Source organism: Trichechus manatus, unplaced genomic scaffold (assembly GCF_000243295.1).
Source record: "Trichechus manatus latirostris isolate Lorelei unplaced genomic scaffold, TriManLat1.0 scaffold00075, whole genome shotgun sequence".
NCBI classification, from domain to species: domain Eukaryota; kingdom Metazoa; phylum Chordata; class Mammalia; order Sirenia; family Trichechidae; genus Trichechus; species Trichechus manatus.
Window position 1 is genome coordinate 7,910,515 of NW_004444011.1, and position 25,496 is coordinate 7,936,010.

General features: G+C 35.4%; 1 protein-coding gene across 2 annotated transcripts in view; it reads left to right on the top strand.

Annotated features, from left to right (window-relative positions):
- NEBL (nebulette) overlaps positions 1 to 25,496 on the top strand; it is a 510,414-nt gene that overhangs the window by 396,510 nt on the left and 88,408 nt on the right. Inside the window, exons 9-13 of one of the 2 annotated variants that reach the window (XM_004380542.2) lie at positions 4,449 to 4,550; positions 5,982 to 6,083; positions 16,253 to 16,366; positions 18,765 to 18,869; positions 23,860 to 23,964. The exons of the other annotated variant lie outside the window; for it this stretch is intronic. Of the exons in view, the coding sequence (XP_004380599.1) occupies positions 4,449 to 4,550; positions 5,982 to 6,083; positions 16,253 to 16,366; positions 18,765 to 18,869; positions 23,860 to 23,964 (528 nt within the window). The remainder of the gene's footprint in view (positions 1 to 4,448; positions 4,551 to 5,981; positions 6,084 to 16,252; positions 16,367 to 18,764; positions 18,870 to 23,859; positions 23,965 to 25,496) is intronic. 2 annotated transcript variants of the gene reach the window in all.

Below are 25,496 nucleotides of genomic sequence, written 5' to 3' on the forward strand. Positions count from 1 at the left end.
GGCTGCTGATGCCAAAGAAAAGAAAATTAGCTCTTTCTGTCTAAGCCTCAGATCCTTCAAACGATTCTGCTTTGCTTGGGTTCTGTTTCTGCCTTTTTATTTACCCTGGTTTCTGAAGGGATGAGGTATCTGATTGGACAGCCTGAGTCACATGACCACTCCTGTCTCCAGGAAGGTAGGCTGCATTTGCCAGTCCCACCAAGTCACCTAGGGAAGGAAAAGGCAGTTTCCAAATAAAAAACATACTAAGCAGACAAAAAAAAAAAAAAGAACACATGCCCACTATAAAGGAATGATTTAGGAAAACGGTCCAGGATACATGGAAAAGGGCAAATAAACAAATATAGTGAAAAAAGAAGGAAGAGATCAAGAAGTAATACTTCTGGATGTTCCTGAGAAAGAAACCAGAATCACTATTTGCAGGTGAGGTTACATACTGTTAAATGTACAGAATTAGATTATCTTGGGCACTAGATAAATGTACAGAAATGACAATTATATGATAATTATTATATAGGCTTGTGTAGGACCTACAGAAGAAAATGATGAAACTTTATTGAAAGATTTCATTGAGCTTCATTGGAAGATTTAAATGGAGAATTATAGCATTTTTGCCTTCAAAAGACTGACGTATTGTTGAGATAAGATACTACTTTTCCCTAAATCATTTTATAGGTTTAATGAAGTCCCAATTAAAAAATCCATTCTTTTTCCTTTGTGGAATTTGCTAAAGTTATTTTAATGTCTTAGTGAGAATAAATAGTTAAAAATTAAGAAAAATTTGAAATAGACCAGTAGTAAGAGACCTTGGTTTAACAGATATTATGGTTGTTTAAAAAAATTCACAGTCCTACATTTAAGAAATGCATGAAAGAACAGTGCATGTTAAGTCCTTAGCATTGTTATTGTTAGTTGTTGTTGAGTTGATTCCAACTCATGAAGACACCGTCTGTGCAGAGTAGAATTGCTCCATAGAATTTTCAAGGCTGTGACCTTTTGGAAACAGATCGCCAGGCCTGTCTTCCAAGTGCCTCTGGGTAGGTTTGAACTGCCAACCTTTCTGCTAGTAGTTGAGCACTTAATCCTTTGTGCCACCTAGGCTACCCTCCTTAGCTTGGTAAACAAACAAAAAGATAGAACTGGCCCGTAGGGTTTCCAAGGCTGGATCTTTATGGAATGAGACTGCCACATCTTTCTCCCATGGAATGGTTGAACCACCAACCTTTCTGTTAGCAGTCAAGTGCTTAACCACTGCACCACCAGGGCCCCTTCTTCGCTTGGTGCCTGGTATATAATAAATGGTCTAAAATGGAGGCCATTCCTACTACTACATACTACTACTTCTTCAGGCTTCTTTGCTATGCTCTGAGGACACAGTAGGGAGGAAAATGTTAAATCAGGTAACAATCCAACATTGACCCTCAAGCTTGTACCCATCCTGGGTTGATGATTTTCAGGAATCTTTTCTCTCTCTCACCTTATTCAAAACAATATTATATTGGACATTATATTGTCATAAGAAGATTATCTGAAGACTAGAGGCCAACCCACTATTCCAGTAGAGTTGGAAATTAAGACCTGAATTTATTCAGGAATTAAGAAACTTTTTTTTCTGTTTTATTCTTTGACCTCCCACTGACAAACCTCTATTCTGCTCTGTCACGTGTTCATTCTCCCAGGGTTCTGACAGGCTTCAGAATGGAGCAGATATATATTGCAGGCATTTAAGAAATGTCAGGTGAGCTTCAAACCTAAGCAGTGGATTAGGTGTTAGAAGATAAGTAGTCTACTCAGGGAGCCATGTTGCCATAACTTGTGTGTTCAGTCATCCTTGCAGGCTGTGAACATCAGGAACTTGTTACTCTTGAACGTCCCCCAGTGTTAGCCACCTTTCCTGCAGAATATCCCCAGGCAGTGATATTCTAGACCATCTGACTAGTAACCAGGCTCCCCGTGCTTTTCTCCTGTGTGGCTCCGCGGTGTCCTCTTGTTTGAATTTGCACCTCACGTCAATCTTAATATTTGTTTTGAGTCACATGTGCTGGCCTCTAATTTGCAATTTACATGGATGATGGGGCCCTATTCAATGTCGTACTCCTGCCGCCTTTGTGCTGTTCACCTCTCTTCACACAGTCATTAGGCTGAACAGCATATAATTAGGTAACCCATGTAAAGTGTAGATTTCTGAAAGGTTGCTGTTCTTTTCAAAAAGTTAAGGGTCTCCATTTTTCCCCTCATTTTTTTCTAAACAAAAAGACAGGCCCCTCTATGGTTTTTATATGAATGTAGTAACTTAGGAACAGTCTGTAGATGGGGAATAATTTTGGTTTGTTTTCACCTGAGAGCCAGTTTTTGTTTACACAGCATGTATTTAACTCATTGTAGGCTGAGGTTGATCGGCCGTCATTTGCGGCTGAGTGTCTTGCTTTTTGAAACCAATGAAATTGGCCTATTTTAATCGCTAAACATTTAAAATTCATTGAACAAAATAACTCAGGTTTCAGCTCATTTTTAAGTTTCTTTTGCTACTTGTGTGCACAAAACCTACCTGACGTTACTTTTTAAGGTAAAGCTTATAAAAATATAAATACTGTCAAAATTGTGTTTAAGCTGTGTTCACTTGGACAGATTTTTGATTATAAATGTAGTTTAAAAAATAACCTTGGTGGTGAGGCAAATGCAAGCTGTTAAAAGAGTAACTAGAAGTATATGCAAATGTTTCATTGAAATAAAATAATATAATGCATAGGGAGCCTATAGAGATATTAATATCATTTCTTGCATCTGATACTAGTTTTGAAAAAAGTAAGAAAGAACTGCAAGTTTGAAAGGAAAATAACAAGCAATATGAGTATTATCTAGAAAAGTGGCTTATAGCAGTAAACTGGGAAGATCATTAGAATGCAGATTCTTGGGCCCCATTCAGAGAAATTCTGTTATAGATGGTCAGAGATGGACCTCAGGAATCTAAATTTCTGATAAGTACCCCCTGATGATACTGTTGCAGAAAGTTTGCATCAATGTTAGAAATACTTGTTTTTGTTCAAAAGGTGCATTTTGTGCAAATGTCCTGTCATACGTTTCTGTGTTCTACCTTTCTATGCTTTGAAAAGTGAAGCCAGGTTTTTTTTTTTTTTTTTCAATTGTTGTAAAATATATATAATAAAACATACGCCAATTCAACATTATTCACATGTATAATACAGTGAAGGAACCCTGGTGGCTCAGTGGTTAAGCACTGGGCTGCTAACCAGAAGGTCAGCAGTTCAAACCCACTAGGCACTCTGCAGAAGAAAGATGTGACAGTCTGCTTCCGTAAAGATTTATAGCCGTGGAAACCCTCTGGGACAGTTCTACTCTATCTTGTAGGGTTGCTATGAGTCAGAATTGACTCTATGGCAACGGATTTTTTTTTAATAATTCAGTGACATTGATTACATTCATCATGCTGTGAAGCCAGGTTTTTAAAATGACCATTTCTACACACTTTACATTATAACTGTAATAGAATAGAATATAATGGACAAGTTGGCCAAGCCCCTGGTGATATTGCCAAATAAAATTACATCTGGAAAATAGCTAGTTATTACCTCAGTTCATGACTCATCTCAGGCAGTAGAGAAGAAGTGGACAGATAGACTGATGAGATATTGACCATTGGACGGTATACCAATTCACTTCTGGTCTCTTTTCCCACTTACCACTCAAATTACTCTAAATAACCATTGTGATCTAAAGTACATTTGGCAAATTTTGTATGTATTTTTCTCTTTAAACCTTCGTTTGCTACACTTTGGTTTGATTATGCCTAACATGAATTCAGGGGAAGAATGTTCCCTAATGTAATTGTTTTTATTTTGGGAGAATCAAGTCCTTCCAAAAACTATCAGTATTCATGACTAGGCCTCCTAGAGGTGGCCATTTGAATAGTCCAGTCAGAAAAGGGAAAAGGGTGTGGTTGAGAGGGTGATAGGTGGAGCGTTGTAGCACATTACTCCCTGCCTCTTAGGAAGTAATTTTCTATATTTGTGCACTGGGACTTACTCTACATTCAGTGAGGATGGAGAATGTGTGATGACAAAGCTGAAGTCCTAGATGAAGATATTTTGTATGTGATATATACACTTATATGAAAGACGTGTATGAAGGTGGTATATGTAAAAGCCTTTAAGATTGGTTTTGTGCTGAGGTCTTGGCCTTATGTTGTATAAATTCAGTTTAAATGTAATAATGTTGGTAAGTCTTAGGTGTAGTACAGAGAGTTAACATATCTATCCAAATAATGTTGTGCGTAAAAGCTTAAAAAAAAGCAACTTAAAATCACTGTGCTCTCTAATCGATGATCATGGCAAGGATAAATCATTTTATGGACATTAAGGGTAGTAGCTATTTGATATTACTAATTTCTTTTCTTTCTTTTTTAAAATCAAAACTGTCTCTTTGATCAGATTTCTTATCGAAAAGATGTGCAGGACACACACACGTATAGCGTGGAACTTGAAAGACCAGATATCAAGATGGCAACCCAGCTATCCAAGATCATAAGCAATGTAATTTCTCTTTCCTAATCTTAAATTAAGAACTACGGCTGCTAACCAAAAGGCTGGCAGTTTGAATCCACCAGCCACTCCATGGAAATCCCATGGGGCAGTTCTACTCTGTCCTATAGGGTCGCTATGAGTCGGGATCGACTCGATGGCCGTGGGTTTTTTTTTTTTTTTGATTTGAATAGAAAAGATTTCTTATTTTTGCACGATGCAAAATGGGGCTTTGGTAGTTGGATGGTTATTTTAATTAGTTTGATTAATCTGAATTAATGACATCTCAGTTTTTTATCTAAATTATCTATTTGGCTATGTAAATTATTCATGTAGAAATTCCCCAAACTCGACTATGGTTAATGTTATACTTTTGGAGAAATAAGTATGCTTCAGGTATAAAATCATAGTCAAGGTTGTCGGTCATCTGGCCCCATCATTATCTCTCACCTCACCCTGTCCCAAAGAACTTCACTTATTTTTATCTTGTTACTGTTAATTGTGCAGATTCTCTTTCACCACCACTTACCCTTGTACATTTCTTTCAAGTCATGACTTGCCTTTATCCTAAGACACCCTTGTTAATTAATACTGCTTTACTTAAACATAAAGGAGCCCTGGTGGTACAACAGTTAAGTGTTTTGTTGCTAACTAACTGAAAGGTTGGTGGGTTAAACCCACCCACCAGCTCTGCGGGAGAAAGACCTGGCGATTTGCTCTCCTAAAGATTACAGCCTAGACAACCCTATGGTGCTGTTAGACTCTGTCCCCAGAGGTTGCTGTGAGTCGAAATTGACTCAATGGCACCTAACAACAACAAATTAAACGTAACTAAACCTGTTGCCATCGAGTCGATTCTGACTCATAATGACCCTATAGGACAGAGTAGAACTGCCCCATAGGGTTTCCAAGGAGCAGCTGGTGGATTCCAACTGCTGACTTTTTGGTTAGCAGCCAAGCTCTTAACCACTGTGCCACCAAGGCTCTGGTTAAAAATGAAAATCTAATTTGAACCAATTGTTTGAATCACATAGGCTAAACTCACCTTAAAAATTATTATTTTACTAAACTCAACTGCAGATTAACCAAACATGGTCAGAGCAGTTCCTAGGAATAAGCTATCTATATGCAGACTACTGGGTCTCAATTATCCAGACAGTTCCCATATTTTTGCACAGTATTTATATATAAATATAAAAAGGATAATGACTGGGCACATCAACTCAAAATTAGTAATTATTTTATTGTAAAATGTTTAATTCTTTTAACTATCCACACTATAATTACTGCTTTTAGTAGTCAGTATTTGTTCAGTATTTCTTAAGTTGTAAGGAATATTTTTTGGGGGGTTGAGGGTTTATTATACTTTATTTTGGCTAATGCCAATGTAATTTTTCATTGGAAAGTAGAAATACTCAACATTCTTTTATTTATTCATTTTAGGCAGAATACAAGAAAGGACAAGGAGAAATGAATAAGGAGCCTGCTGTAATTGGAAGACCAGATTTTGAACATGCTGTAGAAGCTTCTAAACTTTCTAGTCAAGTAAGACTGTAGTGGTGATTCCATAATGACTTTATTCAGAGATTTTATTTTAGAAGCATAGGAAAATAGTATTTCATTTTAGATAGTATCTTTAATTGTAAAAAAAAAAAAAAAAGGCAAAGATACTATTTCTGAAACCATTTCAGATAGGATTGATTTCACTAAGGGAAAAAAAGTGTAATTTTAAGCGTACGACAAAGTTTTCTTTTCTCCAGTCCTGAATTTTAAACTTTTTCAATGAGTTTAGTCATATTGTCACATTTCCCAGGGTTTCTAGAATTCAGCAATAGTCATACCAAATAATTGTGTTTCTATTATCTATTTTCCACACACATAAGTATTCACTCATACACACATATATAATTTTAAACTTAGTAATAAAAATACCAATTTTCTTGAGTTTTAAATGCTTTATTTAATCACAAAATAAAATTGGGGTGATGTAAATGAAGAAAACTTTAAAATATTAACAATAACATAAAACAAGATCTGGAAAAAAATTAAAAAAACTTGCTATGTTTTTGGCTGAGAGTCTCCATGGCATAAACATCTCAATTATCCCAAAATTAATATACTAATGTCATGCAATTTCAATTAGAAACCACAGGTTTTTTTTTAATATGGATAAAATGATCTTAGAGTTTGTATGTATAGGAAATGCCTGAGAATAGCCTTTAAAAGTATGAAAATGAAGACCAGTGAAGGGGAACTTAAGTTCCCAGTTACTGTAACGTAATATAAAACTGCTGAAATTAAATCAATATGAAATTGGTATAGTGAGAGATAAAATGATCAGTAGGATGGAATAGGGAATCCTGAGATAGATTCCAATATGCATAAGAATTTAATATATGATAAAAGTGTTGGTTCAGATCATGGAGAAACAGTTGGATTATTTAATAAATGGTGCTGACATAACTGGCCATCCATCACGGTAAAAGTAAAATTGGACCCAAATCTTAAACGATGTACAAAAATGTATTCCAGATGGACTAAAGACTTGAACATAAACAATAAAATAATTTTAAAATCTTAAAATCCAGAAGACTATCTATGCTGTACAGGGACAGCAGAGTTTTTCTTAAACAATACCAGAGACCAGGAAGCTGTAAAAGACTAGGTAGGCATATTTTACTATATAAAAATTAAAAACTCTTTCAATGGAAAAAGATAACATTTATAAAGTCAATAAAATGAGATCAAAGAATAGTTCTTATATACTGGTAGTGTTTTCAACTTGGAAAATATCCATTCCTTAAGTTGCAAAAGTTAATTGAATTACATTTTAAAATGGAGAGATGAAAACTATGAAATCTTACTGGAGAACATCAAATGAGATCTGAACAAATAAGAAGACATACTATGCTCTTGGCTGGGGAGTCTTACTATCATAAAAATGTTAATTTTTCCAAAATTAATTTAAAAAAATTCCATGTATTTTCAATTAGAATCCAAACATGCTTTCAAAACTTAGAATAAAATTAAATATTTGAATAAATTAAACAAAGTTTACATGGAAAAAGAAGTGTCTAAGACTAGTGTTTTAAAATATAAAAAATGAAAAGCAGTCTTCATATATTTGGGAAATGTTTGTAGTGTGTATGATGAGAAGGTTTTAATAATATACAAAAGCTTTTTAAAGTTAAAAAAGGCTAACATGGGCAAATAAGATGAATAGATGATTCACAGAAGAGCAAATCTAAATAGCCAATACACATATAAAGATACTCAAATTTACTAGCAGGAAGGGCAATGTCGGTAAAGTAAAAGCAAAATATCATCTACACTCATCACATTCTGTGTCCTGTTAGTGTGGGAAGACAAGGAAAACAGCAAGGGTTGTGTAGTTAGAAAGATTTTGTGCAGGAGGGAGATTTGAGCTACTAGCTTGGATTTAAAGGGAGAGAAAACTCTGCTCAAGGGGAAGACCCTGAATAAAGATTGGGAATAACAGAGGAGGAGAGAGGCTGGACAGCAGAGTCTCTGTGCCAGTGGAAATGGATCATAAACAGGAACTTGGGAGGAGTTTTTATGCTGTGTGATAATAAATGGGTCAGTGTTGTATTGATTTTGACTATGGGCCATTACTTATAGAGCCAAGCAGGAACAATGTGTTCTATAAAAGAAGTAGTAGGAAGCCTCATGCATTGCTGGTGGGATGGTACAGTTGCTGTGGAAAACAGTTTGGCTATTCCTCATGAAGTTAAACATAGAATTACCATATGATCCAGCAATTTCACTCCTAGGTATAAACCCAAAATAATTGAAAGCAGGAATGCAAATAGATACTTTTACAGCAATATTCATTACAGCACTATTAATAATAATAAAAAGGTAGAAACAACCTAAATGTCCATCAACAGATGAATGGATAAACAAAATATGGTATATACATACAGTGGAGTATTACTCTGCCATAAAGAGAAATGAAGTCTTGATACATGCTGGGTAGAATAAGTTCATCACAAAAGGACAAGTATTATATGATCCCACTTAAATGAAATATCTAGAATACGTAAGTGTATAGAGACCAAAGTTTATTAGTGGTTACCAGGGGAGAGAGGAAAAGGGGAAAGAAGCAGTCATTGCTTAGGGAACACTGAGTTTCTGTTAAGGGTGATGGAAAAATTTGGAAATGGGTAGTGGTGGTGGCTGAACAGCAAGATGAATGTGATTAATGTCACTGAATTGTACATGTAAAAAAGTTTTCTAGTCAACATTTAAGATGAATTCATGCACAGAGTGGAGCAGGAACAGTTAACACTGGCTCTTAGATTCATCCATCACAGTCCTATTTGAGAATCCTTAGAAGAAAGTTTTGATACTTGACTTTTCTTTCTTTTTTTTCCTTCGTATTTCAAATTCAGTCACCAGAATCCTACATGAGCTTTTAGGCAGAAATTTGTTTTACAATCTCAAATTACTTAGCAACTGAACGATCAGATGCTCAAGCAGATTGTAATTTGCCAGTTAGGTTATATCTATAATTTTTTTTAGTGGCATGCTTCCTGATCTCACAGTGTATAAACTCATCAGAAAAGAGGAAAACTGGACCAATGAATGAATAGGGCTTCTCGAACAAACTCGGTGTGTTCCATTTGTATTTTCAGGTGTACTAACTAGAAGCCAGGGCAGAAAGCGTAGTTTTTTAATTTTCATTCACGGCTTTGAAAATCATGTATTCTCTTGCTCCTAAACCAATGATAGACTGTGACTACAGGCACACTCAAAGGCAAATAAATACATAGAAGAAAAATGATTTAAGAATACAATAAACATGAAAACTTGGGGGCAGGATGCAGGGAGAAAAGAGTAGGATAGCACCAGACAAATGAAGAGAGGAGGCAATGACAAGGCAGTGATCACAGTATGCGGTGATGAGAGGCCTGAAGAAAAGACAGGATGAGAGAGCAAGTGTACAGAATTCTTACATTTTACCTGTAAACTGAGCTTTGTGGGATTGTGTAGGTAATGGAAACACATACCAAACCCTTCTTAGGTCAAATTGTATAATAGCTTTATTCCCATAATTGTAACTTTCCCTTTTTAAAATATGGGAGGTATAGAAAGTTATGGTCAGGTAATTAAAAAAATTTAATAAAAAATAAAATCTCACGTGTTGAGATAGAGATTGGTGTATTTAATATATCTCAAGTGTAAGTACAGTAACTGTGGAAGTCATCAGCTTAAAAGCCTTCTAAGAGTGGTTAGTTGGTTAATGTATTCATATCATCTTAGTTTATATTACTTGGAATTTTCCTACATTAGTGATGAATAGAATTCTTTGTTTAGTTTTAAATACTGAGGGAAACAAATATGTTTATAATAATTAGTATTTCCTAAAATTGCATTTGCTGTATTGATAAGAATGAGTTTTAAACTTAAAAACTGCATTTAAATTGCAGTAAAATTTTAATAATAAACATAGTCCTTAAATTGTAAGGAGTATTAACTGGTTTGAAGAATCTCCCTTTCTCCTGTCCTGGCAAGCATTCCTTCTGCCAGCCTTCTCATACCCAAGTATCAGCTTAAATATCACATCCCTGAACTGCCAATTTAAATCGTGTCTCTTTTCTCCCCTTTATCTCTGTTCTTTTTCTTTATAGTTCTTAACACAATTTGTAGTAGTCATATATATGCACATGTGTGTGTCTTGGATATCTACGTCACTAACCACACTGCATGCTCCATGGGGACAGGGCTTATATGTGTTTAATCTCTGTAGAATGGCAGAGATTAGGCCTTCAACAAATATCTATATATCCACATATTTGTATATATATGTTGTTGTTGTTAGATGCTATCGAGTCAGTTCCAACTCATGGTGACCCTGTGCACAACAGAACAAGACACTGCCCTGTCCTGCCCCATCCTCAGTATCATTGCTGTGTTTGAGCCCATTGTTGCAGCCTCCATGTCATTTCATCTCGTTGAGGGTTTTCCTCTTTTTTGCTGACCCTTTCCTTTACCAAGCATGATGTCTTTCTCCAGGGACTAATCGTTCCTGATAACATGTCCAAAGTATGTGAGACGAAGTCTCTTCATCCTTGCTACTAAGAGCCTTCTGGCTGTACTTCTTCCAAGGCAGATTTGTTGGTTTTTCTGGCAGTCCATGGTATATTCAATATTCTTCACTAACACCGTAATTCAAATTCATCAGTTCTTCTTTGGTCTTCCTTATTCATTGTCCAGCTTTTGCATGCACATGAGGTGATTGAAAATATCATGGCTTGGGTCAGGCACACCTTAGTCCTCAGAGTGACATCTTTGCATTTTAACACTTTAAAGAGGTCTAGAGAGAGAGAGAGATTCAGCAAACCTTCTCTAAATCATTGTTTAACATTTGGTACAAAGTCAGTAAGATGGTATTTTGTTATAAAGATAAGGGCAGAGATACTGTTCTGTGTAAAATTTGGACTTTAAAAATTAGAGTTTATGCTGAATTCTAAATTTAAAAAAATCTTTATACTTTCTTGACAGCTTTTAATTCAGTTTCATCTGAAGTTGGAGGGAATTGATACCTAGAGATATGTAAGACTGTGCTATTTGTTTACTTTTAATTTTTACTAATAATTAAGGTACACTGATCATATTTTCCTTAGCATTTATTTACATGGCTGTGATGAAAAATTTTAGTTTAGAGCCTGTGTTTTATTGCCTTTGCTGGCTCTTTGTGAGTCTGAGGTGGAGGTAATGTTGTGAAGCCCAGCACTCCTCTTAGTGAAAGTTTAGAATTATTGGATTTTGAAGTCAGGTTTTGGATATTGGAGACACTGCTCTCTGTACTGATGCAGTTATGATGAGCGAGTTTAAGTTCTATCACTGTAGCATAACAGTTCCAGTGTTTTGTCCAAATGTGGTCCTCTGAAAGTCCTGCTAACTCTGTTCACATTCTTTAGAAAACTTTTAGATGTTTGATCCTATATACCTATCCTGTATTTAAAAAATAAATATTGGCATGCATCAGGACTTTTAGGTATGATATTCATAATTCATAAAGTCAGTCACGTGGATCAAGTAACCTTTTGTTTGTTTCCAAAATAATTGATTTAGTTGTAAGAGGTAGTATTATATCTTAAAACCACAGAAAAATCACCCAACACCTATTTCTGTCTTCTCAAATGGTCTTAAAACTGGAAAAGAGATATTTTGTTCCTGGTTGGATCTCCAGCCTTAGTCATGGGAGAGCATTTCCTTGGCCTCTCAGGAGATGTGCGGTGTTATTGAGGAGGCAGATACTCAGATGTTCGTAACTGTAGGTTGAAAATAGGATGTTGTGTGTGTATGTATACCTAGTGAACTGATCAGGAGGTGGGAGATGTGACCTATTTAAGCCATTTGGTTATTTTCTTAGTTGATTTATGTGAAAACTTTACAGATAGATATAGGTAAGAAGCAATTGGGTGTCAGTGTCTGGAAAATGCATGGTTTATATAACACAATTATTTTACTTTGTGATTAGTTAATGAGAGAAACTCTTCTGCTTTTGTTCCTTGGGCATCTTTTGAATCAAATCATGCACAGTACCAAAGGTTAGAATAAGACAAATTTCGTAACACTTTGCTTATTATTACATTCCGTATAAATACATAAATGACAGATATGCTCCTAAATAATGAATCTCACACTCTACAGAAATAATGTGGAGAAAGGTTAGACGTTTTAAAATTCAAATTTTAATGTGTATAGCTCAATGCATAAAAGTGGTAGAAGTCTTAAAAAATAAAATTGTCATCAGAATCTGTTACAAGGCTATCATAGAATTTGAAGACACCATGGAAGCTATCTGCCTTTCAGTGGGAGTATCCCTTCTCAAGATTCTCCATCCAAACAAAACAGCAATTGTACCAGATACTTACATACTAGGCACTATACTAGGGCTAGGTTTTCAAGGGTGAACAGGACAGACCTGGCCCCTGCCTTCATAAGGCTTACTGTCTAATGGGGAAGACCAACAGAACAGAGTGCTTTACAGATTATTATAGTTGTGTGTGATAAGTGTGGTAGGGTAAACTTGGGATGCTTTAGAAGGATATCGGTAGTAAACAATCTAGTTTGGGAGCCCGGGAAGGGCTTTGCAAAAGAAGCAACACTTTGGCTAGTAACTGCAGGACGTGTAGGAATGATTTAGGTGAAAATTGGGAGGAGGTGGGAAGAACAAGTTTAAGCATAAGATGGTTCTACTGGTGGACAGCTCAGCTGGTAGAAAATTTTCATTATAATCAGCAGAAATCTTGTTGACTTTAAGTTTGTTCATCAATACGAAATCTACCTTCTGCAGTAGCACAAATTAAAAAAAAATAAAGTTGCTACTGTGTTGATTCTGACTCATAGTGACCCTATAGGACAGAGTAGAACTACCCCATAGAGTTTCCAAGGAACGGCTGGTGAATTTGAACTGCTGACCTTTTGGTTAGCAGCAGAGCTGTTAACCACTGTGCCACCAGGGCTCAGAACTTTGAAAACTCAGTCCAGGGTTTCTAGCATAAATGCTATTTTCCTATTTTTTCAAATGGTGCAGTGGTTAAGCACTCAGCTGCTAACCAAAATGTTGGCAGTTCAAACCTTCCAGTGGCCCCATGAGAGAAAGCCATGGCAGTCTGCTTTTGTAAAGATTTACAGCCTTGGAAACCCTATGGGGCAGTTGTACTCTGTCCTATAAGGTTGCTATAAGTCGAAATTGACTCTAAGGCAGTGGATTTTTCAGATATTTGAAGATAGTTATCATTCGCTTCCTAAGTCTCTTCAGTACAGCAGTCTTCAGCATAGTGCCTGACACTTAAAAACCAACCAGTTGCTATCAAATCAATGAGCCTGTGAGTGGTCAGCGTAGAACTGGGCTCTGTACGGTTTTCAGTGGCTGATTTTTTGGAAGTACATCACCAGGCCTTTCTTCTGAGGCATCTCTGGGTAAATTTTAACCTCCAACCTTTCGGTCAGCAGCCAAACATTAACCGTTTGCACTACCCAGGGACTCCACCTGACACTTAGTACGCATTAAATAAATATTTCTTGAATGAGTGAATGAAGTCCTGTGGGAACTATAAAGTACAATACAGATAGAATATATTATTTTTATCTCTATTGTTTCTCATTTCCTTTTACAATTGTTTCTTATTTCCTTCTATCTAATAGAAGGATATAGTTCAAATCAGTTTAGCAATAAGTGGGGTAGTATATTTTTGGTTAATGTACTCAGCTACTAACCGAAAGGTTTGAGGTTCGAGTCCACCCAGTGTTGAATCCACACTTGAGGGAGTGTGTCTTGTTTATATCATCATTCTCTGTGCCTGTGCCTACCCTATAGTAGGAACTCAACTCATGCTTGATGTTTAATCAATTAAGGAATGAGTGAATCATTACACTGTGGTTTGATTATAGTTGTTCAGAAATATAAATTTACTTGGATAGAGTAAATGCCAGATGTCATAATAGATGAGAAGTTGTCATTTTAACTTTCAGGTAATACTTGTTGACCTCTGCTCCTAGTGTAATTGTGCTGGGAAACTACAAGTTAGCAACAGCAGTCCAGTGGGGTGTCTGTATTCAAATATCATATAATCTGGTTTTGCTATTTAGTTAAAACACAATTAACACACTTCATGGTACCTGAGATTGGAGAATATGAATAACTGAAAGAAATTTGATTCCAGCCAGCATCACATAGCTGGATTAATTGATTAGATGTAAATAACCATTAGCTGGGGGTGTTCCCTTCACTGTGGCCATCGGTGAGTAAGTGGAGGGTATTGGTGAAACTGAGTCAGGATGTCATTTAAGTGGAGGTCAGTTAAGACAGAGTCCCCTGTAATTGTTGAATGAATACTCTTGAGGCCCTGAAAACTTAGGAGAGAAACAAAACCAGTGATTAAAATACAGCAAAGCGTGCCATTGGCAGATGGGTATATGGGTTCAAAGTGAGGAATTGTGGACCAGGTAGGGAAAACCTTCGCTTTTGTGCCAGCTACTGTGTAAAGTGGGAGTCCCTGGGTGGAGCAAGCAGTTAAGCATTCAGCTACTAATTGGAAAAGTTGGTGGTTCTAATCCACCCAGAGGTGTCTCAGAAGAAAGGTCTTGTGATCTACTTCCAAAAATCAGCCATTGAAATCCTGTGGAGTGGAGTTCTACTCTGAAACACATGCAGTCACTATGGGTTGGAATCAACTTGATGGCAATTGTGAGATTTTTTTCTTTTATATGTAAAGTTGTGAAGAAGATTAAATTGATTCTATTTGTTCTTGATAAGACATAAAATAAAAAGCTCAGATTTTTCCTTTAGAGAGACCTTTCCAATTAATTAGAATAAATGAGCTTTTGCCGGAATTTATAAAGCATTGTTAATATCAGAAAGTTATTGTGATCAAAAATGGAATCACTCAGAAAATATCTCCTGTAAACTATCTTGAAATATTTTTCAAGTGTTGTATTCCCACCAAGATTTTCATAGCCCTCTCTTGTTGGTACCAGACAGGTGTCCCCTGATACCAGCTGGATTAGAATGGATAATCTGAGCCATCCCCAGGTTGCTTATTTTTATTTTTTTATTATTGTAAGAATGTAGATAACACATTTGTCAGTTCAATGTTCGTTTACACGTACAATTCAGTGACACCAGTTACATCAATCGTGTGTAGTCATCACCAATACCTATTGCCAATTTTTCCATCGCCATACACACAAACTCAGTTGCTTTTTTAATAAAAGCTTATGCAAAGCAGAGCCTTAGGATGTATGAATCAAAGTGTATTATGGGAATTTTGTAAGAAAACAAAATATTGTGAGAATTATAATACTGTAAAAATATTATAAGAGAACAAAGGTTACTTTCTTGTTTGAGGTCACAGCGTTCTTCCCTGAGTACAGCAATTAAAGGGGGTGTGGGATGTGAGTAGCTAGATATTTTTAAATGTGTGAAGAACTTGTATTTATATTCCAATTAGTTATCATAACATGCATCCATGTGTTTCTTTACTTATGGGGAAAACAGTTCTGCAGGGTAAACTGATAGTCCTTTCTTCGATTGCCCTAAAGCTACTTAAGAAAAGAGAAAAATAATTCATAGTGAATATTGGAGATGGTTCTGCTGGTGAATACAACCACAGAGTTAGAGCAGAGAAATAAAAATGACACTAAATAGACCTAGGAAATTTCAGAAAATTTAATCCCTAAAAATAAAATTTCAAACAGACACCAGATAAGGAAAATGATGAAAAAACAAACAAAAAAAGTGTGGTATAATCCACCTCCCCTTCTTTATTTGGAGTAATTTCTTTAGGAAAATTCATATTCAAATTTTGGAGCCCCTTTCTAAATGTGGTAGACTTGAAGAGATTCGTGTGTCAATTTCTAATTGATCGTAGATTATAGGAATGCAGAAATGAAAACTGACGTTTAAAAATCTTGATATTTTAGTGCATAATTCTTTTTAATGGGATTTGGATTCATGCCTAATTGCATTTATGATCAATGTTCAAGTAGAGTATTTTTTTTTTTTTAACTTTTATGCCTAATTAAGCTCTATAGGGGAAAAATACCAGGCATTTAAGCTTTGCTGTCATTTCACTTTTAAGGTAGCTTTCACTTAATCAAATTAAAATTCAGATGTTTTGCTTTTAAAGCTTAAAGATGAATGTGCTGTTAAATTTATCCTATTTTTTTTAAAATAACAGATTAAATACAAAGAGAAATTTGATAATGAAATGAAGGACAAGAAACATCTTTACAACCCTCTTGAAAGTGCCTCTTTTAGGCAAAGTCAGCTTGCTGCCACACTAGCCAGTAACGTAAGTTAACATTGTATCTTACGACTTGTAATTGACAGAAAATTATTTTCAGTTTCTTTTGATTCTTGTTTTCTCAGGATGGCTGCTTTGTAATTACTGATAGTTAATCAATATCAAAAAGGAGCCCCGGTAGTGCAGTGGTTAAGCACTCAGCTGCTAACTGAAAGGTTGGTGGTTTGAACCCACCAGCCTCTCCATGGGAGAAAGATGTGGCAGTCTGCTTCTGTAAAGATTACAGCCTTGGAAACCCTATGGGACAGTTCTACCCGGGTCACTGTGAGTCAGAATCGACTGGATGGCAGCAGGTTTTAATCAAGATCATGTTAATTTCCAAGTAATTTGTAACTGAAAACACTGATGCATATTTCCCCAAAGCTTTTTTTTTTTAAATGTTGTATTATTATTTATTGTTAATGGTAACTCAAAAAACCCAAACCTTTTGCTGTCAAGTCCATTCTGACTCATAGCAACCCTATAGGACAGGGTAGAACTGCCCAGTAGGGTTCCCAAGGAGCACCTGGTGAGTTTGAACTGCCAGCCTTTTGGTTAGCAGCCAGGCTCTTAACCACTGTGCCACCAGGGCTCCATTATTAATGGTACTGATTACTTAATAAGTAGAAGTAGTATTACTAATAAAATTATCATATCTGATCAAGAGTAGACATAGGTTATAGAGTTTTACAGAAAAGGAGTATGTATTATTGTAAATTAGTGACTAGGACCATTGTTAATGCTTGTAATTATGCTCATAAATCAAACCAAACCAAACCCATTGCTGTTGAGTCGATTCCAACTCATAGTGACCTTATAGAACGGAGTAGAACTGCCCTATAGAGTTTCCAAGGAGCCCCTGGTGGATTTAAACTGCCGACCTTTTGGTTAGCAGCTGAGCCCTTAACCACTGTACCAACCAGGGCTCCAGTCATGCCCATGAAAGTGGGTTTATGGTAAAGTACTACCTGGTACATGGTGGTCTATCATAAAGAAATTTTCAGAAATTAATATTTATAATAGATTATAATTTCTTTTTTCTCTCTGTGTAAATGCTATGAAATACTTCATATGATTTCTCTTTTTAAAATAATCAAATTTCATTTTACAAGAAACAATATGCTCTAAGTCCTTATTAGAATTAGGCAGAGTATAAACACAGATAAGTGGAGATAAGTGATCACTTTTCTATAATGGAAGGAGATATATAGTGTACCTTTTTAAATATTGAAATTAAGTAGTGTCGAACTGTTACTTTGTTAAATCATCTAAACCCTTCAACTCCTGTCATATCCTTGGGAGTTAGTGTATTTTACTTTCTTTAATGTTTAGGAGGCATTGTTATTTGTGTTGAATAGTCAACTTTTGTTTTGTTTCTAGCAATTGAAATGAGTGTTTCTGCCTTTTAGGACCACTAGAAATATCATAATGATTTCTTTTTATTTGATTTTTTAAAAATAAAGATGTAGAGAAGATAGAGATGAAGTATACGTACTGAACCTGGAGCATTGTATTGAAAGCTGGAAATTTGAATTTGAATCCTGCTTTACCACTTCATATTTTATGTTAACGTTTCCATGCCTCATTTTCTTCATCTCTAAATGGGGATACTTAAAGTACCTACCTCCTACAATTGTTGTGGAAATTAGTACTTAATACCTGTAAAGTGCTTAGAAAGGTACCTGGCACATAGTAAGTGCTTGATATGTTCGCTGTCATTAACATTTATTACTATTATTACTAGTATTTCCAAAGCAGTTGGTAAGGAAAAAAAAGCTTTATATTGCAATAGGATGAAAAACCTCCAAAGCCCTAAAATCACCACAAAACATAATTGAAATATTATATTCTAAGGAAGAAACTACCATTCTCTTTACTTTTGGAAAGCAGATGTTCTGATAAAATTACTTGATTCTGTTAACATTCTTTCTGAATATGTAAAAGGGATTATCAAAATATTTTTTAATTACTTGATTTTGTTAACATTATTGTTTCTGAATATATAAAGGGTATTATAAAAATATTTCTAATAACGATTTTGTTAGCATCATTCTTTCTGAATATGGAAAAGGGTTTATCAAAATATTTTTAAGTCCCTGGAAATAAAAACTTTTTTTTTTAAAAACTCATTCAGTAGTAAATGAGCACCATCTAGTGGCTACCAGGAAATTCATCCATCAATTTCATAGCAACCCTATAGGACAAAGTAGAACTGCCCCATAGGGTTTCCAAGGAGCGGCTGATGGATTTGAACTGCCGACCTTTTGGTTAGCAGCCAAATGCTTAAACATTGTGCCACCAGGGCTCCCAAAATAGTACTCTAAGATGTGTTAAAAATAATAACAATATAAGGCAAAAGCATACTTTCTTCTCCAAGATGGCCTTTCGTTCCATGTTCTTTTCATAGGTAAAGTACAAGAAAGACATTCAAGATATGCACGATCCAGTTTCAGATCTCCCAAATTTGTTGTTTTTAGACCATGCTTTGAAAGCCAGCAAAATGCTCAGCAATGTAAGTGGGTTGTATGGAAACTGTAGATGTGGCTCCATGGAGCGAACAGGACCGCTGTGCTCCTGACCTCACCTGGCTCCTTAAGAGTGCCGGAGTGTCACTGCTCCCTGAATGACTAATTTATTTAACAGTAGTAATTTGCTTGCATACATTGCACTAAAGTTACTGCTTTACACAGAATATTCTTGCTAGATCTTTAATGTCTCTTGAATAAAAACTTTCCTGTTGAACAACTAAGCTTGTGTTTATGCGAGCATTCTGTTTCTCTTTCTTTTTCCCCCTTCTTCGTCCTTATTAGATTGAAGTCTCTTGAAGGTCAGCCTCTTAAGTCAGGGATCTTTTATTTTATGCAGGTTAGAGCAGTGTGTCTGGTATTCAATAGGCCTTCAGTAAATTAAAAATGGTCTTAGCCTAAATGTATTTTCTCTGAAAATAAGTCCTCAGGGTGTTTATAGTACGATGGCACTATGTTTTTCGTCTTGTGATGTTTTTCCACTTTCTCTGTCAGCGCAAGTAGGAGAGGAAGGCGATTTCTTTCTGATCTGACTAAACTATTTGAATATACTGTGTGAGCAGTCAGCCTGTCTGAACTCTAACACCCTGGTTGTTGTTTTAACTACTTGATGCATCTGGAGGCTGACTTTGCTGACTCTCATATATGATGACACCTGGTCACCTGTAGCTCCAGTTTGTACATCTCAGAACACCATGGTTATGATGAACTCTAATTTGACCTCAAGTTATTTCCATGCCTGTTTTAATAATCACTCACTCACTCACTCATTGTTTTGAACATCTGCTTTGGGCCAGGCACAGGTCAGATGGAAAAATAGATGTTGAACAAGGAATGTAAATAAGTGAAAATTCAGTAAAACCTGTGAAAACTGGAACCTGCGTAAGGCAGAAACCTGTCAGGGAAGGAAAACTAAAATATTTTCCATTAATACAGAGTGATAGAAAAGTGGTAAGACTGTACCTCGTCAAGGACAGAAAACTTGCGAGATCCAGAAAAAACAAGGCAGTCCCACTGAGTTCTAGCTCTCACAGGTTTCACTGTACAGGTGGTCCCTGACTTAAGACGGATTTCTTTTCCAACAACTTCGTCTTAAGTCGGTTTTGACGTAAGTCAAATACATAATTTTTTTTCATTATTATTGCCTTTTATTATCAGCATCTTTATAAATCCGATCTTTGAGCATCTGTGAGTGAACATCTGAGAATGATCACATCAGCAAATTACGCGCTGCAACACTGTATGTAGTACATATTACTAAGGGTTAAGATTACAAAAAGAAGACAATAGGAGTTGTTCATCATAACTCGAATATGTTGTAAGTCGAGAACTACCTGTAAGTGTCTTATGTAGACCTGCCCGCAGTCATGGAGTTAAAAATCTGTAGTCAAAACCTAGTTCCCAAATTATTAAATAATGAGATAGAGCTTCAGTTCAGTTTGAGAAACATCTGTACTTGGCTTTGATATATTGAAACTTGTGTTCATTATTTTGTAATCCTCCTTTCTCCATCACCACCACTGCCATCCTTCTTGAAAGGTATTATGCATGTAAATAATTCATACTTGTGGAGCTTATTTATTTATTTATTTTTTGTTACTGGTCCTTGCTGAAGGCAGCGTGTCATTCTTTCCAGTCTGTTGAGCAGGGAATGAAGGTTAGAGGGTTACTGACAGGTCCAGAATTAGCACTTAGTTCTAGGACACTTAAATCATGTTGCACTGCCATTTTAATGTTTATTGCTACACCTCTGTACACATTCCTTTATTCCGTGAGTGTCTCTGTTTCAATTTCATGCTTTTCTCCCCGACTCCTAGGCATGCTTCTAAAACTTGATATAATTCTATTCTCTGAGGCCCCTGCTTTCTTCATGTCTTGACATCTAGTTCTGATCATTGCCCTCATCTGTTGATCCAATGATGTTTGCCTTTGGCTGTTCCCCATATATACTGGGGTTAAGTTTGCTAGGGACATGAGGGCTTCATGTATAAATAAGTCAATAAAATAGCAGTGTGATAATTAAAAATTTGGTAGCTGGGAGAATGCATGCCATTCATAGGTGATACTTCCTTTTCAAATTTTTTATAATTTAATTTTTGTTATTGAGAATATGCACAGCAAAACATACACCAATTAAATAATTTCTACATGTATAATTAAGTCACACTGATTACATTTTCTGAGTTGTGCAACCATTCTCACCCTGCTTTTCTGAATTGTTCCTCTCCCATTAACATAAACTTATTGCCCCTAAATTCCCGATCTAATCTTTTGAGTTGCAACAGTCAATTTGATCTCATATAGATAGTTCTTAGAAGAGCACAACATGCTCAAGGCAGATATTCTTTACCAGTTAAGATAAACTATTATTTGGTTTTAAAAGACTTTAGGGTCTATTTTTCATTTAAGATTTAAAAATTATTTTAGGGCAATAGTTTTGGGGGTTAATCCAGCCTCCATGTTTCCAGAGAGTCAATATTTCTTTTCAAGGATGTTGACCTGTTTTTTTTTTTTTTAATATAATAAAGGTGAAAAAAATCACAGAGTAACATTGTTTCTATCATATCTTCAGAAGAGAAAACCCAACAAAACCAAAAGTCATATAGTATACATTTATTTTATGTTTTATTTATGAAATTTAAATCTTCATCCAAGTGATGCTTTTGCCTAGATCACAGGTTTTTTCCTCCATGGAAAAATGATGCCTGAATGTTTATTTCATGGGAGAGAAAGATTTAGACTTTAAAAATGTGTTACTCTGAAATATCTGCTTATTAAAGTTGTACAATAATAACTTGGCTCAAATTTATTGTACATTAAAATTGCCTTTTAAATTTTAATCTCTGAAGGGTTGGGATATTGTTGATTTATAAAGACAACTTAATGTTATTCAAAAATTGCTCAATAAATAGTCATCTTACCAAAGTTAGGGGGTAGTTCGTTATAAATGCCTGTTTTAATGATCTCTAGATGAATTTGGTATAGGTTCTAATTCTTTTTATTTTAACATGTTGTGTGTAGAGTGAAATTCGTGCCTTATATAGCCAAACTAATTAAATTTTTGAAGAAAAAAATTTTTTAGCCTGGTTTTAGTTTCTTTTATAACTTTACATAAAATAAAAAGCATATATATATAGTGTTACTTTGTGTAACCCCCACTAGGAGGCAACAGAGACTATTATATAGGAAAAAGCAAGTATTGAAAATTTTGTTTGCAGATCTTAGTTCAAATGAGTCTTTTTTTTTTTTTTTTTAAAGGAGTTTCTGAAATTCTTTGTAACTAAAATAGATAATTGTGTTGAGGACAATATTTATTGACCTTTTCTCAGTATATGTCCACTATTCCAGACGTAATATCCAAGTCTTTATTAATTCTGGATTTTAACTCAGAAATGGGATATGTTATGGTTTGTTACATTCCATTCATGATTATTTTATAAATATATATTATGCAATAAATAACTTCTAATTAAATTATAAAGCATCTAAGTATATTGTTATCATTTGAGATTCTTTTTTTTTAACTATTGGAGGAGCTGTAATTCAGAACTTGATCTCTTTAATATATAAACAAATTTATCACTTTTCTAGGCCACTTTTCTCCCTTGCTTTATTCTGGTTAAAATTTTGGGGAGCGCATATCTTAGCTCTATAATCAATTGAAAGCACTTTGAAGCCAGACTCTGTGTGACAGATCACTCTTACCTTCCATCCTTCCCATCCCACATGTCAAACCTTCGTCCCTTTCCACTCGCAGATCCCTGGAGCATCGCCTGAGACCCACATTTAAATTTCTTTATCGCCAGCTCTTTCCCGCTCTCTTTTGCTCCCTTTCAAATGCTGCTTATGTGTCCTTCCCTGTATTGAAAGTTGCCGTTTTTTACCCAAGCCCTCAATGTCTGATGAGCAACCAACTTTAGCTTAAGTCTCTGTAACCTTGAGTCTTTGAGAGTTACCATTTACCTCTAATTTTTTTTTCCAAATAGGACAAAATAACAAATTGTCTAATCTCCAGTGAAGCAATTCATGTCTTATTGCTGCTGCCTGTTATACCTAGAGCCCTACAGCTGCCAAACTTGTCATCTTTATCTATCCCAATCTCTTCCAAATTCACCTTTTTGTCTGCATGTCTAAATAGTAAACTTATTCCAGTTTATCCATCTTAAAAATACAACAAATTACTCAATTTTCCTCCTAGGTGCCTGCTACTCTTTCCTTTTAGGAAAATTGGTTGAATTGTTTCTTACCCTCTATTTTCCTTGTGACCCCCTAATCTTTCTCAGGGCTGAGACTTCTTATAAAATCTTTTCTTCTCTGCCTCCAGCTTTTTCCTTTCCTCTGTTCTTTCCTCTTTTCTTCGCTTCCCTTCTTGTGTTGTTGTTAGTTGCTGCAGTTGATTCTAACTCATGGTGATTCCATGTGTTGCAGAATAGAACTGCTCCCTAGAGTTTTCGAGGCTGTGACCTTTTGGAAGCGGATTGCCAGGCCTGTCTTCCGAAGCACCTCTGGGTGTGTTCAAACTGCCAACCTTTAGCCTAGTAGTTGAACCATTCGTGCCACCCAGGGATTCCTTCTCTTCTTGTAGGTGCTATTAAAAGCATTCCTGTTATATGATGGGGTGTGACAAATTGCCTTTATTTCGCCACCTTGCTTATTATCATGAGTCCCATCACTTGCTTTTCTGTTGCCACTGCTTGGTGTTATGATTATCTTCTAGGTTGTGTGTACTGCTAATTGTCCTCTGCCTAGCTTGAGTGTTTTATATGCTGTTCACATTGACTACATAAAACTGGTTTATCTTACGTTTTCTATTTATCTCCGTTTCAGAAATCTCATATGTGGACTACTGATAGTTACTTAATAACAGCTTTGCAGCTCTTTTTGACTTGTATTTTTCAGTTTGTCTTCCTAAGTAGTAATTGCTCTGATCAGTTAGCATCTTTCACTCTAAATTTATTTTCATGTTCTATATTTTAGCGAGAATATAAAAAGCTTTTTGAGGAAAATAGAGGACTGTATCATTTTGACATGGACGCTGCAGAACACCTGCACCATAAAGGCAATGCCACGCTCCAGAGCCAGGTACACATGGGTAGTGTATGCACCTTCTCAACCAGGACCTTGGAACCCACCCTGACGCCCACTGTTCACTGTGCTGTACCTCTTAAGTGGAGAATATATAGCGCTCAAAAGAATGTGCATCCTGAGAAAGTTAACAGTGCTTTGGAAAACCTCAAACCCTATTTATTATATATTTATTTGGTCAGGGTAGCATGAGTCACATTTCAATATAAAGGCATTTCATAAAATAACTTACTTCATAGTTAAAAACTTACAGTATAGGAATTGATTAAACAGTGGTCAAATCTTATGAAAATTAATTTTCCAGATACAAGGTTGAATTATAAGCGTTATTAGCAAGGAAAAACAATCTTATCAGTGTATTCTTGACTTTTGACCCTTCCAACTATAAAATTCAGTGTACCCACTGAAAAGTTTTTATAAAAATATATTTTTCCTAACACACTTTTTGAAGTTGATATCTAATTCTTTTAATCCCAAATTTAAATAGTTGAAAAACATGTCATTTCCAGCATCTGTTAAGATAGCATTTTGCATTACTCTTTTAAATGTATCCTGTGAAACATAAATTCCATAATGATTTGATATCCGCTTCATTTGTTTTAAAAATATACAAATCAACTCTCCTTTGGAATTTGGAAATTGACATGATTTTTGTTCTCTTTGAATTCATATTTTCATTCTACTTTTTCCACAGAATTGTATCCTAATGTGTTTTTTATATTTTTATGCTTTAAGCCCTTTCATTGTTCACTGTGTTATACTTCTCTGCAACAAAAATAGAAAGTTTATAATTTGTTATATTTTGTATTACCACAAGGTTCAAGTATTGAAAAATTTCTTTTGGATTGAATTGTCATTATTATTAGTGTACAGCTGATCAAATTATTGGATAGTTATTAAACATTAGAATCTTAATGAAAGTATGTTTCTGAATGAAATGGATCATGATAAAAGCTTTTCTGTGAGATTAATTAAAAAAAAATGACAAAAAGGCCCACTATTCTGGCAGCTTACATATAATTTTATTTATTATTATTTAAAAGAAACAAACATTGCCGTCGAGTTGATTCCAACTCATAGCGACCCTATAGGACAGAGTAGAACTGGCCCCGTAGGGTTTCCAAGGAGCGTCTGGTGGATTCAAACTGCCGACCTTTTGGTTAGCAGCCGAACTCTTAATCACTATGCCACCAGGGTTTCCTTTTTTGTATTAGTTGATAGAAAATATCAATCATTTTATAAGCTCAAATAAGATGAAGATTGATTATAATCGAAATAAATAATTCATGATATATTATTAAATAATGCATAGTGAAACTGAGAGAAATCACATAAAAGCTCTGTCCTTGTGTTTTATTTAGTGTATGTAGAAAAATTCAACATCCCAGAAAATGTCCTCCCCTTTGTCTGACAAAAAGAGAATCACTCCCATGTTTTCCTTCTTGTTTATGATTTACTAATAGATACTTGAAGCTATCACAGGGATATATCTGTTTGCTTAACTATATCCATGTTGCCTATATATCTCA